Source organism: Silene latifolia, chromosome 8 (genome assembly GCF_048544455.1).
Source record: "Silene latifolia isolate original U9 population chromosome 8, ASM4854445v1, whole genome shotgun sequence".
Taxonomy (NCBI): domain Eukaryota; kingdom Viridiplantae; phylum Streptophyta; class Magnoliopsida; order Caryophyllales; family Caryophyllaceae; genus Silene; species Silene latifolia.
Window position 1 is genome coordinate 26,415,026 of NC_133533.1, and position 18,048 is coordinate 26,433,073.

At 34.5% G+C, this 18,048-nt stretch overlaps 1 protein-coding gene across 1 annotated transcript; it reads left to right on the forward strand.

Moving 5' to 3' along the window:
- Window positions 1-645: 645 nt before the first annotated feature.
- LOC141596617 (cullin-1-like) lies at window positions 646-8,717 on the forward strand. The gene is made up of 20 exons (XM_074416822.1): window positions 646-859; window positions 2,378-2,535; window positions 2,624-2,723; window positions 4,019-4,204; window positions 4,365-4,412; window positions 4,498-4,701; window positions 4,794-4,871; window positions 5,013-5,102; window positions 5,198-5,278; window positions 5,364-5,423; window positions 5,551-5,580; window positions 5,666-5,752; window positions 5,842-5,991; window positions 6,071-6,126; window positions 6,221-6,341; window positions 6,432-6,593; window positions 6,708-6,851; window positions 6,931-7,149; window positions 7,249-7,416; window positions 8,387-8,717. Exons 2-20 carry the CDS (start codon window positions 2,402-2,404, stop codon window positions 8,486-8,488), a joined length of 2,220 nt encoding a protein of 739 aa, XP_074272923.1. The 5' UTR covers window positions 646-859; window positions 2,378-2,401; the 3' UTR covers window positions 8,489-8,717.
- The last annotated feature ends 9,331 nt before the right edge of the window (window positions 8,718-18,048 follow it).

Here is an 18,048-nt window from a genome sequence, read left to right on the forward strand (position 1 = left end):
TCGGGATGAAGTGAGTACTTCGTAGCAGTTTACCATGTTACGACCTCACATTTTTTTTACGTGTGAATGGGCGATAATGTAGAGAGACGTGGCAATCTGGTCGTTTGGGTCGGGTTTGGTCGAATTACGTCATTTCGAATCATATTGATCCTGACTTGTGGGAGTTATACGTGATTAGGAGTGAATGATGGGTCATGAGTCGTGACGGGTGGCTGGTGGACATGGGTCATGACTGGATGGTCAGTCGTGGGTCACAGTCGCGTTGGTGTTGGAAGTTGGCCGATCATTGTTAGGGGCCGGGTATGTTAAGAAAGTTGGAAGAGAAGAGAATCTGATTAGGGTCCCTGAGGAGTCGGCTGTTAGAGTATGTAGGCTTAAGGAATTAGAAGTGGCGTAGTGGCCACTTAGACCCTCTTCTTTTTTTACTTTAATTCCAGTTTTTATAAATTATGTTTCAGTTCAGTTTAGTTCAGGTCGATTCAGTTTAATTATGATATAAATAGTTTTTTTAATAATATGATGTTGGATATAAAAATAGTTATTTGATTATACTCGATTAATAACGCGTAAATGATTTTCTTTATATAAGTATTATTATAATGCAATTTTGAAGATCGCCCGTGCGGGCACGGGTTCAAAAGCTAGTTCTACTACTATTTCATGCCGTCAACTCTTCCTAATAGTACGGATTAGTACTTTGCTTACCTTAATAATTAGACTTAACAATATTTGCTCTACTATTTGACGCCAACAAAATATAAAAAAACAAAAACAAAATCCGCTTTCCCTCTTTTGCTCTGTCGATTCTTTTAGGGTTTTTCTCGATCTTCGTTGCGAACTCAATTCTCGTAATTTCAAGGTGAATTCTCTACAATACTCCCGTATTTTCACTTGAATTCGATTAATATTATCTTACATTATACGCTGTCGATTCAATTTCGGCGTACCTGAATGATTGATTGATTATTGTTCTTCTAGCATTTTCTTGACATTTCGAATATTTCTGGCGAATTTCTTATTTATTTGGATTATTAAGCTATTAAATTCGCACGCAATAGATTTGAATGTTTATTATTGATGCATTTGTGGTGAAATTTAGGGTTTTGAAGTTTTCGATTGCGTGTGTATTCGAAGTAGTGGCATATTGTGTTTATGCTTGATTTTATTTGTATGTGTTTGGGGAATAATGTAGAAACTTCGTCTTCGATGACGTCTGTCTAGGGTTTTGCTAGGATTGATACTGATGTTACTGGCTTACTGCGACATTTCACTTTGGTTGTGTGGCGCGTCCGATATTCACATAGTCAAGCAACAGCGTTTTCCTATTGTTTAACACTTGAGCTAAACGTTCCTCGATATCCCGTATTGGGCAATGAATCGGCATGGATTAAATGGTGTTCCAAACATCCTTGACATTAATGTTGAAGAATCTCTTCTTAGAAGCGGAGTCCAAGATTTGACGGGTGACAAGACATGACACCTCATTTTGGACCAAAAAATTGAAATTTTTTGCACAAAATAAGCTTATTCAATACTACAATTCTATGTCGAGTCAAACACTTGCATCCAAGTCGGAGTAACATAGATTGGTACATTTTATGTGACCGTGTAATTACTAAATTAGGGATGTTTTATTGTTGTTTTTGACTGTGATGTATGAGTTGGATGTAAATGTAACCTAGGTTTGCTGTGGTGGGGAACATCTGAGTGGCTACGTGAGATACTGTCATGACTAACAAATCTAGGAACTGCTTTGTGTTTATGCTCAATTGCTGACTTTGGGCGCTCCGTTGATAAACTGTCATTTTAAAACTTGGCAAATGAGTTGGATCATGTAGAATACGGGCTCTTCATGGAACCCTTTAGGTGCTCTTCAAAATAGTCATCATTGTTGAATACACAAATTAGGCCCTAGTCAGTTTTTTAGGCTCTCGCAAAGAATTAAATGGAGAATAGATCTCCATGTGCACTCAGGAGGAGCAAAAGATAGCAAACTCTTCATTTGAAGTGGGTGGTAAAATGTGCAAATGGGAGAGGGATTTTTTTAATTTTAAATTTTTAATTGTAGATTAAAGAACGTGGGACCAAAATTTGAGATGGCGAATTGGTGTGCTTGTATAAAAGTCTTGTTATTGTAGGTGTAAAATTGGGTTTTCTCTCTAAAGCTAGAACAAAATTGGTTCTCTTAGATGTTTGTGTGGCTATGCTCCAAGGTGGCGTTGTGTGGAACGCTTACATGGTCATTGTATTACTTCAGGTTTTGTATTGTTCGAAATACGAGAACTTGCTGAGATGTGGAGTGCTTTATGGTTGGATATTTTCTGTTTTCATTTTGGCTGAAGCTAGATCTGACCTACGGTATTTGATGTTGTGGCAGTGATTGGGCTAATTAGAATTGGGAATGACTGACCGCAAGATCATAGAGCTTGAGCAAGGATGGGAGTTCATGGAGAAGGGAATTACAAAGTTAAAGAGGATTTTGGAAGTATTGCCCGAGCCTCCATTCACCTCGGAGGACTACATGATGCTCTATACGTACATAGCTTGTGATTCTGTGATAATTTCCTTTTGCTGATTTGTCTTACTCCTTTCGCATGTTACCGAGTCTCGTCTACTCTTGCAGGACCATCTATAACATGTGCACTCAGAAACCTCCACATGATTATTCTCAGCAGCTATATGACAACTACAAACAGGCTTTTGTAGATTACTTAAAAGATTCGGTGAGAATATTTACCCTTCTGGTGTTCTGCTGATTTGTATGGATTTCATTTGTTTTTCCATTTAAGTTTAAGATGAACGAGTGATTGTGTGGACATTCCTTCTTGAGTTTTGGATATTGGATATATATCTTTCCTTGAAGCTGTGATTTTACCTTTACTTCTTGTCCAAGTAAGTATTGTTGCTGTCATATAGTCTCATATTGGAGAAAGGTTCTACTTTAGCTTTGGAATTAACCTTATTGTGGACTTTGCAACGGTTACTTACCCCGTCACTCGAGTAGTTCAAGACTTCAAGCCTCGGGTCAGTTAAGATGGGGATGGGGCTATATTATTATGTTATGCACTTCAGGTTGGACTGGATCAAGTTTATTCGGTTCAGTTTGGGTTTGGGCCTGATTTTTTCTGGGTCATTTGGAGTTTTACGGGTTGAGTTAATTGTGTCACCATGTGGTGGTGTTTTTGTTATTTGTAATGTTACGGGTCGGAGTTAAGATGGGGTTGGGGTCTGGGTATATCATTAGTCATATACTCATATGTGATGATCTCGAATAATATGGGTGATATTGAGTGCGGTCATTTCGGTTGGGTGGTTTTTGGGATTGCACGTTTTTGGGTGGGTGGTTTTAGTTGAGTTATTTCGCATTGGTCCAGGTCAAGCATTTACAATATTTTGTAATACCAGCCTTATCGTCAGAGCTTACAACTTTTGATATCTTTTATGTGATTATTTATTGTTTTTTCGCTTCCAGTGGAGCCAAATAATCACTATTTTGTAGTTTGGCTATATGACGAGTTAAATAAAATGTATCACTAAACTGCGCTTTTTGTACTGGGAAGTAGTGATTGACTGACACCTTATGCAATTATCGACACAATATTCGTTGGCGGTCATCCGTAAACAACCTATATCATTAGAGTTTATGCTACGGCCTACGTGACTGCTTACATTTGACCCCGTTACACCGCCCCAGTCTGGAGTCCTTTATGCATTAGGGTGTTATTGTTGATAAGCATTTTAGAGGCTGGATTTGCTTATTATGTTCAATCAATCAGGTGTTCATTTTAATGCTGCTATCAACTGCCGCTGCATTCAGACAAAATAATGTATAGGTTTATGTGCTAGTTTGAGCATGCACATATTTCTAACAAGCATATCTCATAAGTGGGTGCATTGTTTTTTTACCCGTTCTCTTTGCTTTCTGTGTACATTATGGGAGATGTGAGAATCCCTCCTATAATCCTATGTACTTCATCTTTGTAAGTTTGTAACATTTTTTCCGTGTTGGGCTCTTCAGGTCATGCCTTCGTTGAGGGAGAAGCATGATGAGTTTATGTTGAGGGAACTTGTGAATAGATGGTCAAATCACAAAGTGATGGTTAGATGGCTGTCTCGCTTCTTCCATTATCTTGACCGCTATTTTATCGCTCGTAGATCTTTTCCTTCATTAAATGAAGTTGGATACACTTGCTTTCGCGAACTGGTATGTGAAAAGAAACTAATTTTAACAATAAGGACTCCTTATTTCTCTATTAACCATATAAACAGTTCTTTCTGTTAACTGTTCTTTTTTTAAGTCCAATGCATAATTCGCATATTTTCAAGCTTTATGGTAATTAGTTTTCTTTTTTTAAATTAATCAGGTTTATCAAGAAATATCTGGCAAGGCAAAGGATGCTGTTATAGCCTTGGTATGTTTGGTACTTGAATATTTGTTGTGGTCCTTTGCCGCAATACACATTTTTTTTTGGTATATTGACTTTATTTCTTACATAGATTGATGTAGAAAGAGAAGGCGGGCAAATTGACAGAGCATTGTTGAAGAACGTACTAGATATATATGTTGATATTGGGATGGGCCCAATGGATCACTATGAAACTGACTTTGAAACACCTATGCTTGAAGATACTGCTGCTTACTATTCAAGAAAGGCCTCAAGCTGGATTTTGGAGGACTCATGTCCAGAATATATGCTCAAGGCAAGTAACAGGTTCCTGAAACAATTTATTTGCATCATTCTGATTTGTAGATGGTTTATGTGCTTTACAAGTTATTATTTCTGGCTATGCAGTCTGAGGAATGTCTGAAAAAGGAAAAGGATAGGGTGGACCATTACTTACATTCTAACAGTGAACAGAAGCTTTTGGAGGTGAGTTTAATTGGTCTATTTTATCATATTAATTTAGGGTTGTTCTGCCCTAAGCTTCTCCGGTTTTGTGAGTTTTGAGGACGTCCTTATGATTTTGATTGGTTTTGTGCCTTCACTGCTGACTTTTGTTTTGGTTCACAGAAAGTGCAAACTGAGCTGTTATTGGTTTTTGAAAATCAATTGCTGGAGAAGGAGAATTCTGGATGTCGGGCACTACTTAAAGACGACAAGGTCATTCGACTTTGTTGTTTGGTGATATTTCTTATAAATAGTAGATAAGATTGTTGACAGTTGAACTTTATCTATTGCTCTGTGGATTTGGTTAGGTGGACGACCTTTCCAGGATGTACAGGCTTTACAGTAAAGTTCCCAAGGGACTGGACCCCATTGGTAGTATCTTTAAGCAGGTATTGCATATCCATCAATTCCATTGAGCAAGTGTTGAGTTTATAGACATGGTTTTTCTAACAGGAAAATGCCTTTTCCTTGCAGCATATTACTGATGAGGGAACAGCTTTGGTACAGCAGGCTGAGGATGCTGCACTGAGCAAGGTGGGAGTTCCACACACATGATTTCCATTTTGCTTTTTATGTGTATCTACAATATAGTTCCCAATTTAAGAACATTCAAATTTTAATTTGAAGTTTTCAACTAATTACTACTCGACATTCTTTACAGGCTGAAAATGCTGGAAGTTCACATGAGCAGGCATGCCACCTAACCTAATCTTTTTTTTCAACCTTAGTTTTTGAATTTGTGTGGATCTTTGGGTTGACGTTTTTACTTTTGTCAGGTTTTCGTCCGAAAAGTTATTGAGTTGCATGACAAGTTCATGGCTTATGTGACTGATTCATTTCAAAGCCATACCATCTTTCACAAGGTGTAATTTCTGAAAACAAAAATTGCAGGCTTTGTAATACGGTGCGAACATCTAAGGTTGACATTCGTTGTGTTATGTTTTAATTGTAGGCTTTAAAGGAAGCTTTTGAAGTGTTTTTGAACAAGGGTGTTGCTGGTAGTTCTAGTGCTGAGCTGCTAGCAACATTTTGTGATAATATTCTTAAAAAAGGTGGTAGTGAGAAACTAAGCGATGAAGCAATTGAAGATTCTCTTGAGAAGGTAGCTTGCTGTTCTATTTGATCTATTTTTATTTTTATTTTCAAATATTTGATTACTAGAACTGTTTTGATCTGTATAGGTGGTTAAGCTGCTAGCTTATGTGAGTGATAAAGATCTATTTGCTGAATTTTATAGGTGAGCTGTTTGATTTTTTTTTGCCATGTCTCTAAAGTTATTGGTTTTGTTCCCTGGAAAGTTTTGATAGTTGTATTTCATTCATGTGTTGTAGAAAGAAGCTCTCTCGACGGCTTCTTTTTGACAAGAGTGCGAACGATGATCATGAGAGAAGTATACTGACCAAGTTGAAGCAACAGTGTGGTGGACAGTTCACCTCAAAGATGGAGGGAATGGTTAGTTCCTTGGTTTCTTTCGTCCCTGTAGCTAACTAGTGTACACACGTGGGCTGAAGTTTATCAAATGCTTTACTCTCTTTTATGCAGGTTACGGATTTGACGTTGGCAAGGGAAAATCAAACTCATTTCGAGGAATATCTCGGGCAAAATCCAGATACCAGTCCTGGTCTTGATTTAACTGTAACTGTTCTTACCACTGGGTTCTGGCCTAGCTATAAGTCCTCTGATCTCAGCCTTCCTGACGAGATGGTAGTTTGTGATATATTATTATACGTACTTAAATTTGTGATTCCATAGTGTATTCGATTATTATCAGATAACATTATTCATGTTAAACTCTTTTGCTGGCTTCTTATGTTTTAGGTGAAGTGTGTCGAAGTTTTTAAGCAATTTTATCAGACAAAAACCAAACACAGGAAGCTTACTTGGGTATACTCATTGGGAAGCTGTAACATTAGTGGGAAGTTCGGTCAAAAAACAATTGAGTTGATTGTTGGAACATATCAGGCAAGTCTTTTCTAAGGAGTAATTGCTAGATTGCTCTGCTATATGACATTAACCCCCATCATGTTACTCTTTTTTTCAGGCGGCTGCTCTGATGCTTTTTAATGCATCAGATCGATTGAGTTACTCTGAAATTGCAACTCAGCTGAATCTGGCAGATGAAGACTTGGTTAGAGTTCTCCAGTCCTTATCTTGTGCAAAATATAAGATTCTTATCAAAGACCCAAGCTCAAGAACTGTGACCACCACTGACCACTTTTCTTTCAACTCCAATTTTACCGACCGAATGAGGAGAATAAGGGTATATGCGCCAATACTTGACCTTTTGTTACTCGCATTCGGAAGTAATTAGGTCATTTTTAGTAAGACTGATTCGTCCTTCATTGACATTTATGTGCAGATTCCTCTTCCGCCGGTGGATGAGAGGAAAAAGGTTGTTGAGGATGTTGATAAAGATCGACGATATGCTATTGATGCTTCTATTGTGCGCATCATGAAAAGTCGGAAGGTGCTTGGTTATCAGCAATTGATCACTGAGTGTGTTGAGCAGCTCAGTCGCATGTTTAAGGTATGCTGTCTTCCTGTTTCTTCTGTAGCAAGTGGTGTTGATCGTGGGCCATTGAAAGTTGGATGCATGTCAATTCAACTCTGATTCAATAGTACCATGTTGATTGTGGAACTTAAAGGCTTTACTAACTGATACATATTAAGGCTGTACTATGTATTGAATGTCCTAGTAAAATTGTTTGGCAGAACTTTAGGAAATGATAACGGATTTTTTTTATTTTCTTCTTCTCAAGTCATCGGATGAAACATGAAAGGCAACCTGGTATTGAATGTTTTACTATTAGTGATTGTCTATACGATGAATGGCAACCTGGCGTTGAATGTTTACACGGAGACATGTGAAGTTTTACCCTTCTCTTAATACACACTACTGCGTAAGGAATACTGTTCACATCATAGCACTATCTTTCAACCAACTTGAACGCCATAGTTTCTTCCTACACTTCAATCAGGATGCCCTTCCCTAGTCATTTTTATAGTCTGCTAGCTATCTTTCTCGTGTAATGTTGTAGTCTTCTTATTATGCACAAAGCCCCTTCTCCCGTCTTTTCTATAGTGTGCTAGCTATCTTTCTTGTGTAGTGTTGTAGTCTTTTTACAGTGCACAATTTGCTCTAAATCATATTGGGTAATTTCAGAAGCGATAGTTTTAGTTTCTGTGTATACTGTATAGCTGATAGCAGCTCTTTTATATCGTGAATAGCTACGGTGTATTTAATCTCACCTCGAATAGTTTTTGACTTAGTTACTCATGTCTATGTCCTATGAATATGTATGCCTGTTAAAATTTAGTAGTTTACTAATATTTCTAATCTCATCGTGGAATCAACCATATCTATTATTCACTTATGGTTAAAATAGGGAGACTGCCTTTAACAACAGTTGTCAACTTTAGTTGACATATTTTTTTGTCCTTGTACTGCATAACGTTGTTTTATGTTTTCTTTGACTCTTGTTTTTTGTCATCTGCAGCCTGACTTCAAGGCAATTAAGAAGAGGATTGAAGATTTGATCACTCGGGACTACATCGAACGGGACAAGGAAAATCCTCAGCTGTTTCGATATTTGGCTTGATCATCTCCTGTCGTGAATCAGTCGTCGTTACCTTTGCGGGCCATATTTTGTATTGAAATCACGTAACAATCATCCAGTAGATTTCATGTACAGTAGTTTAATTTTCAGTGAGTTGGTCTAGGTCTGCAGTAATTTTTTTGCATGAATTATCCTTGTAGATTGGTTGATCAAAAACATATTCACCGCTAATGGCGCGCCATATTAAGCAGAATTGCTGTTTCATGTTGCATTTTTTCAAATCCAAGCAGCCGGTCTATATCATCACACCTTTGATTGAGTATTGGCCCAAGTTTTCCTTACCCGCCCTATAGTTAGAATAATGGGCCACTGAACCTTGTCCTTACCCGCCCTATAGTTAAAATTCGGGCAACCCATGGGCTATCAGTCTCTACATTTACGGTCTCCATATTCTCATCGATTTGGCAAATTAAAAGGCTACGGCGATAAAATCATAGCTTCAAAATCACAAAATTGATTATAGAGGGTACATATCCGTCTATAACTAAAGACAGTCTAAATATAATCTCACATCCCTAATAGGACAAGTAACAAGTGGAATGATGGGGGTAAAAAATGTCACCATTTTCAAGCTATTTGATCCGTCTTTAGCTATAAATGGATATAATCTGTTTGTAGCAAGACTAGTTGCTTCAAAATTTTATTTTAGTAAGTAGTTTTGATCTGAGATCCAATGTGAACCAAAGCTCAAACCTTCACCACACTTATAATAATTAATGAGTAAGTCTTGCTTAAAACGGGTCGGATTTTAAGACGGTTTGTTGTGTGAGAGGAAATGGGTAGAGGGGACAAAGGTGGGACCCCCCATATGCTTCTCCACTCACCCTAAATGGGTATTTTGTGAGAGAATATGGTATCCGTCTTATTAATAAGACGGATACCTTGGTCTGGAATAAGAATTGGGGATAATTAATAGCGTTTCAGTGAATCGGAGATGTTTTTTTTTTTTTTTTTTTAAATTTTTTTTATTAGGTAATAAAACTAGATTGATCCTCTAAGGTAGGACCAACCTATCTCATCCTTTCGAATGATAGAGTAAGTTGAAGCCACCGGCTTTCAAACCACCTCGAAAGAGTTGGACTTGAATGTCCAATAGAAGCCATAAAGTAGGCAACTTTGTTGGTTTCACGAAAGCAATGTTTAATTATCACTTCATCAAAGAACTAAAGATCTAATTTTACATCCTTGATAATACTAGAAATCTCCCAAGTACTACGGATTGAGTTGATAACACATAAATTATCACCTTCTACAATTAACTTCGAGATTCCTAAGTATTTAGCTGCTAAAATGTCTTCTTTTAAAGCGAGAGTTTCAGCAACAAGAATACTATTAGATCCGCACTTTTTTGCTCCTAGCAAAACGACTTGACCATTATGATCTCTTGTAGAATATCCTATAGCAGCTTTATTACCATCTATTTTTGATTCGTCAAAATTTAGCTTTAGAAACCCATTTTTGGGTTTCTTCCACCAAATTTCTTCCTTACTAGTAGTATTTCTATCTGACATGTCTTTATCAGGATTGTTAAGATCCTCATGTCTAGTCTCATTCCAAATCTTGATGCTATTATTACATAAAAGGATAATTTTGCTAATATTAAAATGAACATCATTAAAAATAATGTCATTTCTATGGAACCATGCATTCCACCAAATAAATATAATCTTAATGAAATCGGCTTTTGGAATTAAAATTTTAAGATGATTAAGTTTCTCTATCGGAGATGCTTTACTTTAACATTGACTATTTGTCTTTTTGAGGTACAAGAAATTGTAGAGTAATTAATTAGTCACTAGTCTCACAACTTCATACTTTTTTTTTTTTTTTTGCGAGAGAAACCCCCGTGGGGGTTAAATCATTTCATTCATATCATGAGAAAAAGCGTCAACACTAGCTTGAGCATATTCGTCCACCCATATACGTCTACCCTAGTACCATGGAATAGCGTGAGCTAGTCTATGGGCATCCCTATTTCGAGTTCGTCTAATAATAAAGGTAAAACAACTGAAGAAAAACAACAATAAAGAGAGAGAGAGACACACAGGATTTTTGAAGTGGTTAAAAACGATGCCTACTTTTTCGATCTATATGATGTAAAATAATTGTTTGATTTTATTGATTAAAATCAACTAATTAATTTACTAATAATAAACGCAAAATCGAAATAACAAAAATAAAGAAAGAGAGAGAGAGAGAGAGAGAGAGAGACACACACACACAGGATTTTTGAAGTGGTTCAGTTTCACAAGTCGAAACCTACGTCCACTATTCTCGATTAATAATTTTTAGTACCTTTCTACGGATTACAAAAATTATCAATCCACTCGTATAATCAACTATATGATTATAACTCAGATTGAGTATCGCTAAATACTCTAGATTGCTCTAACGTTAATAAGAAAAGTACAACGATAAATACTAATCTCACGTTATGCGAGTGAGTATAATATCTTGTGTACTTAGTATCCTATAACGATTTCTCTTTGAGTGATTAACAAATATGATGCGCAACTTTTGTTTAAGCAATTTGTAAAATAAGAATTAAGGCTCAAATAATTTTTGCTTAAATATTTTTCTCTTTGAAAGTGTATATGTGTGTCACTTTTAATTGTTGAATGAAGAGAGGTATTTATAGTTGTAGGGAATTAGGGTTTAGGAATATTCTGGAATGTATAAAACCCTAAATGACTTGACGAACAAGTAGGAGGCTAGGGTAGGAGGAATTCGGCCTCTAGGGTTTTCGGCCACTAGGGTTCGGCCGGCCCCTAGGCTTCCTTCGGTCCATTCGGCCTCCATAGCCCACAACAAATCGAGATAGAATTTAGTTGAAACCCTAGGTTGCATGACGACATAAATATCGTGTTACAAACCAATAGTTTATTCAACTTAAATTCTCATTAAATAATTCCAATTAAATAAATACTCTCTTATTCTTATAAAACATTAAAAATATATTTTCCAAAAATTAACGCATCATTTTTGTCTAGCAATGAAGTTATGGCTATGAGGTCATAACTTCACTAACCTTTAAATCAAATAAAGTAAAACCATTACCGGATGACGACCTATACTATCTAATCTTCAGTAGATCTTCAGTAAACGAATCGTCTCTTCACAAGTCTCTCATCTTGAGTCTCGTGGTTGATTTCTGATCTTGATCTTGCTTGAATACAACGATCAAGTGTATTTGAAGTTGTACCTCCTTGGTCCAAACTTCAAGCTTGCGTCATCGTAATTGTTCCTTTCTAAATTAAGACTTAAGCACACAATTACACGCATATGTTTATAATATTAAGTCCACATACAAATCATTACTGTAATTATCAAAACAACTAATTAGGACTAAAGGTCCAACACTTGTACGTAGTTTAGTAATAATTTTTTTTAAGATGTAGCCTCACATTCTCAAGTTAAAAGTAGGGGTTCCAACTATAAACCATGAAGTTTCAACCCTAATATTTTAAGTTGCTTATTAAGTAGAAAGTTACAATTTGAAACTAAGACATACGAAGTAAGTTTGTTTGATTGTTTGAACCAAGTAAATATTAAGAGTTTTTAGCTTCAAATCAAGAATTTTCAGAGTAAAACTCTTAAATATTTTAGTTAATATCTTCATAGGCTTTCAAATTAGAATTGTGACTTTTGAAAATTTATCTCACAAAGAACTCAATAAGTCTTGAACTTTCAAATGAGACCGTTTCAAATTAAAACTCAAAGCTTTCAACTTACAATCTAGTATTTTCAAGTTATAATCGAATGTTCTTAACTTAAACTTGGAGTTATAATTAAAACTCGAGGTTTTAAACTCTTAACTAAGCTCTATAACTTAAAATTATGATATTTTAAAGGAGAATACAAAATTGTACGAAGTAATAATAATAAAAATAGATGGACTCTTAGCTTAACAATAAAACTATTAGTAGACACATTAAAATTCCCGGCTACTGGGTTAAAACTAAGCTATTTTTATAGCCAATATGGGAGTCGAACTCATACAATATGCAATGCACATGTTCTTTCATTTAAACTAATTGGCTTTTGAAAAAAATATGTATACACTTCTAACTTCATCCACCATTAATAATACATCATCAATGCAATTAGATAAAGACATGAAATTCAAAACTCACTGAGAGTTTACACAAATCCTCAAGGAACACAAAAGCTAGCTAAGTGAATATATCAATTGCAATAATTCAAAAACAAACAAATTCGAGTAAAAATTGGGACAAAACACCAACTCTGAAAAGGTATACTGAGAAGATTCATCAATCCAACATCTAATACCAATTACTTGAACCTAATTTTTTAAATAAGAGATTTAGGTTTTCAATTTAAAACATTAGATTGCCTACTTTAATTCTTTAAACTAGTTTTTGAACCCGTGCACTGCACGGGTGATAATGGAAAGTTTCATTCAAAGTAAAAAACTAACGTGATATTTGAATTTAGTAAATAACTAAATTTGAGAAAAATATTTTGTCTACCATAAATTTTGATAATTTTATGTTGCTTAATTTTATTTGAATTACTCTGCTTGTTTATCCTCGACTTTTTTAATTTATGAGAGGTGAAATCTTAAAAGTTGATATAAAATTATTGTAGATTTCATAACTTGTTTATTTACGGATTTTATCATATTACCCCTCTTATTTGTTCTTATTCCAATTATCTACCTTAGCTCTCATTTCCACTCCTACCCACCTTCGCCTGGGCATCTACAATGTCCGCCATCACGGCCTGACTACCTCGAGACCCACCAGTCGACCCTCCACCGCAATGATGACCTCAACCAACAACACCTCAGACCACGATGTCCCTCTCAACCCCTATCTCAGCAAGCCTCCACACCTAACAACCACCATGCAAACCATATCTTACATCCTCCAGCAACTATTCTTACAATGTACAAATATGGATGATATCCATAATCCATATGTAATTTTTATTATACATTTAGTATTAAACCCCATATAAACGCATTTTGAACTTTGAGTAATCAATGAACAAACTTACTTATCTCTTATACTAAAAAAATCTACCTCTAAATTCATTTTCATCTATATGTTGCTTAAAGTTATGATTGTTGCCCCTTTACGGACTAAATTAACTGGTGTATTGGACATCATTTTAAATAATTGAGACAACCTCCTAATTATTGAACAACAATATTGAAATAACCAATATACTTAGGGGGTGTTTGGTAAACGGCGGATTAAGAAATTTTCAGCATATTCAAGGCTTTTAGCATGTTTGACTCATCAATCTACTATTTTGAGTGTTTGGTAAATGACATATTGAAATAGTAGATTGTAGCTCAATCTACTGTTTTCCAATATGCTGCTCTACCCAGTATATTCACATTAGTAGATTGTGAAATATGAATTCGTCAACAATTTACACATAGATACAACAATCTATTAACAACAATCTATTAACCAAAATATGCTAATTACCAAACACTTCTACTAAATCTGCTAATTGAAATATACTAGTCAAACATGTTAATCTAATCTGTCATTTATAATCTGCTTGACCAATCTGTTTCTGCTAATAGCAATCTGCTGATTACCAAACATGACCTTAGTAGTAAAATTTTATATCACGCTCATTACACTAAAGTAAGCATTACTTTACATGATGATCCATCAAAATACATGCTTGTAATGCACTAATGCAACCCACCCTTTATAGTGTAAGCTCTCAAAATATAGTTTTCACATGTAATCTACATCAGTGCCACCTACAATTTAGTAACAATTACCTATAATATCACGACAAGTCAAATGGATATTTCATATCATAGTGATAGAGATTAAACATACACTCCATCTCTCACAAGTTAAAACTTCTCAATAAAGTCGCGAATTTAACTTTTGTATAAAAACAATACAAAATTTTTGAGAAACAGTCTCTCAGTGAGTTACTAAATGACCACTTTTATCGTACCTTTTTGTTAATTTTTTATACTTCTTTTATTATTTATTGTGATTCAAAATGTCTCTTAAGAACAGTTATCGTCATATGTACTTAATTTATCTCCCACCTTTGTCGTAATGTCGTTCCGAAGTGTCAACCAAATGCTCCAGATCAGCATGTCAGCACTCATGCCAACAGGGTCAACCATGCAAATTTATATATCAAAAATGTTACTCCGTATCTCAATGAAAATAAATCAACTGATTAAAATAAAATAAAGAAACTCTTTAATTCCATCATAGAAACAATTGCTTTGGCCTCAAACTCGGCTCTCCAATTACAACTCATACACTCGTAAATCAGTGTATGGAGAAGTTAGCTATCATTTCACCGTCTATAACTCATAACATAACTCATGGTACAAACAATAATTCTAACAATAAATTCATCCATATACCTAATGTTGGGGTAACATTTGATTATTATAGCAGCAATTGAATCATCAAGTCTCTACAAAATCGAATTATAAAAGTAAAAATTAGATCAAATATCTTAAAATCAAGAATAGAATTTAAAATCAGAAAAAACATTTACCTAAAGGAAGAAAGTAGGGTTGTGTATGCGGCTCGACATCCACTGGCAACTCGGCCTTAATATTTATCCTAAACTCCAAATTACAAATCCACATCTACAATTTTTCATCATATTGAATATAAATTTCACCTACATCAAATACACGATGAAAAAGGCTACCTTTAGAACTTGGTGAATACGGAGAACGTTGAGATATACACGATGAAAATGACGTACCTTTGGAATTTGGTGAATACGAAGAAGTTAAGATATTCTAATGGCAGAAATTATGTCAAATATGATCAAACATGATAGTTTCCCTTGATATGCGAATTCTATCGTTCTATATTATTTAGGTATGATACAATATATCATTGCAAAGAAAATAAAAAGTATATGATACAATATATAAGAAGAAAGGAAAGTATAAAAGTGATTGAAGGACCATTCCTAATTTCAAGTTGCTTTGGGCGATATTTTTAGAGATAATTTCTATAGAATATTTGATTTGATTATTTGATTAAATATATTATTGATTCTTAACGCCATTTACGTGTGTTAAAATAAGAATTAAAATCGGAATCAAAGCATATTCTGTACATATTACATATTAGTCATTTAAGAAACCTTGATTTTTTTTTGTAAACCAACCGTACATGTATCCAAATCTTTTACTTATTTTTATTTTATTATTATTATGCCAACTCTGAATTTTATTATGCAGACTCATATTTCTGTAAATGACGTAGCATAATAATAGGCAAGAATACACGTGGCTAATCCTACTTTTGATGTTATGAGAATTATTAATAAAAGTTTACCATTTAATGTTTCTAATTTCTCCTTTTGTGAATCCTCTCAAATTAGCAAAAGTAAGAAATTACCGTTTGCAATATCGTCGTTCAAAACCAATGCACCGCTTGATTAATTTACTCCGACCTATGGACTAGCCCAGTTTATTCTCGCGAAAAATACAAATATTACATCGTATTTGTAGACCACTTTAGTAAATATAAATGACTTTTTCCACTTAAACAAAAATCCGAAACAACCCAAATATTTGTTCGATTCAAAGCATTAGTGGAAAAATATTTCCAAAAACCAATCCGTAAATTTAATGCGGAGAGATTAGGTTATTGTGTGTTACCAGAGACCATAACCCAAGTGACTTATATTTAGTCTCCTTAATCTAATTCGCCCATCATGCATTAGTAACATAATGAGTATCTACACAATTAAGATATCCGGCCAATACTTTATAAGACGTAATTAATATGCCCATATTATATTATCCAGATGGATCACTATATTGGGCTAAACTTAAACGATAGCAAACGTATACAATCAATATTATATATTAAATCTAGAAATCAAGGGACTTCAATGTAATTAAAGAAAGTTATACAAATTAATTATACTATATAGTTTTAAATCACTAGCACCGTGTGATGGACTCGATATGGGATCTCAATGCAAATATTATATAGTTTGGGTTAAATTTAAATTATATAGAAGCTTGGTAATTTTCATAAGCATTTGCAAGAGACTAAAATATGGTCAATTTCCTTAAAATAAATTAATTAATTAAGATTGTCAATTTTCTTAAAATAAAATAATTAATTAGGATGATCAATTTCAAGGAGACTAAAAGAAAGAAGATGCTTGGTAATTTTCCTAAATATTTATAGAATACTAGAAAATGGTAAATTTCCTTAAAATAAAATAAATAATTAGTATAAACATGCACACTTATGGTATTAATTATTATCATCATAAAAATATATATTAAATTTAAAATCTATGCAATTTTATTAAACTTTATAGTTTATTAGATGTATAGATATGTTAATTATTTAACATACAAAAATATAATATAAGTAGGTTATACAGTAAATAATTCAAGTTAGATTCCATAATATATAATATTGCATAATTCTTTCGATTTGATTTAATGCATATATGTAATATATTTATAAATATATAATCCTATTGAAATTGCATGCCTAAGTAGTAAAAGTAATTTCGTCAGTAAAGAAAAGAATTGTAGTAACATTGGATATAGTTATATGATAGTAATCACTTATTTGAATAGTAAAAGTAACAATATTATCAGTGAGATTAATGAAAGTGGTAGAAACAACAATGGGAGTAGTGAAATAATCAATATTAATGCGGCAATAGTGAAAGTAACAATAATTACGGTAGGGGTAGTGAAATTATCAATATTAACGTGACAGTAGTGACAGTAACAATAACTACGGCCGGATGAAAGTAACAATGATTAGGGGCAAGTAGTGAAATGTTATTAATATTGTTTCATTAATAAGAGTAACATATTAATAGCGGGAGTAGTATATTTGTCCCAAAATTTATTTAATCGTAATTTTAGAATATGTGATAGAAAAATATATTAATGATACATTTATGGGTTATGCAACTTTAAGTAATTATATTTAATGAAAAAAAATTTTAATGGTAAGTAGAGGTAGCCCGGGCGAAGCCGGGCACCAATACTAGTCTGTATAATAGCGTGTCCACATAAATAGTATTGGACCCAATATTCTTACAAATTGATGTCCCCAATTCCGCGGGTTTCGGGAGGACTACGTTTTTTGGAACCCAATTGCGTTGATTTGTGGCTTTTATAGGTTTGACGAGTAATTTCGTTATCTGGCCACGATATTTCCTTCCCGCGAGCTGTCTTGTTCCAACCCAAGGCGCGTCTCGTAGCAAAAGAAGGGACTCACTAAGCCAGGATCACTAACGCTGGAACAGATGAGGTTGAAACGGAAGCAGCAGTAGCTTCCTTGGAGCTCAAGGATTTGTTCATTTTTATTTAATTTTAACTCAGCATTTCCACAGCTAGAAACAGTTTATTAAAACAAAAAGCGCGCGCACACACACAAACTTCTATATTCGGACACACACACACACACACACACACACAATCTCACCTCTACCACCAAGAACAACCACCTCCAGAACATTACTCCCTATTTTCTCTCTCTAAAAAACTCCGAGCTCCCTTTTTCATCTCCTCTCATGGC

Excerpts from the sequence above, each read along its gene's own strand:
- LOC141596617 (XM_074416822.1), top strand. The coding sequence starts at position 2,402 with ATGACTGACCGCAAGATCATAGAGCTTGAGCAAGGATGGGAGTTCATG. Across the intron at positions 2,536-2,623 it reads GACTACATGATGCTCTATAC|GACCATCTATAACATGTGCA; the intron begins GTACATAGCTTG and ends CTACTCTTGCAG. Across the intron at positions 5,279-5,363 it reads TTGGTAGTATCTTTAAGCAG|CATATTACTGATGAGGGAAC; the intron begins GTATTGCATATC and ends TTTTCCTTGCAG.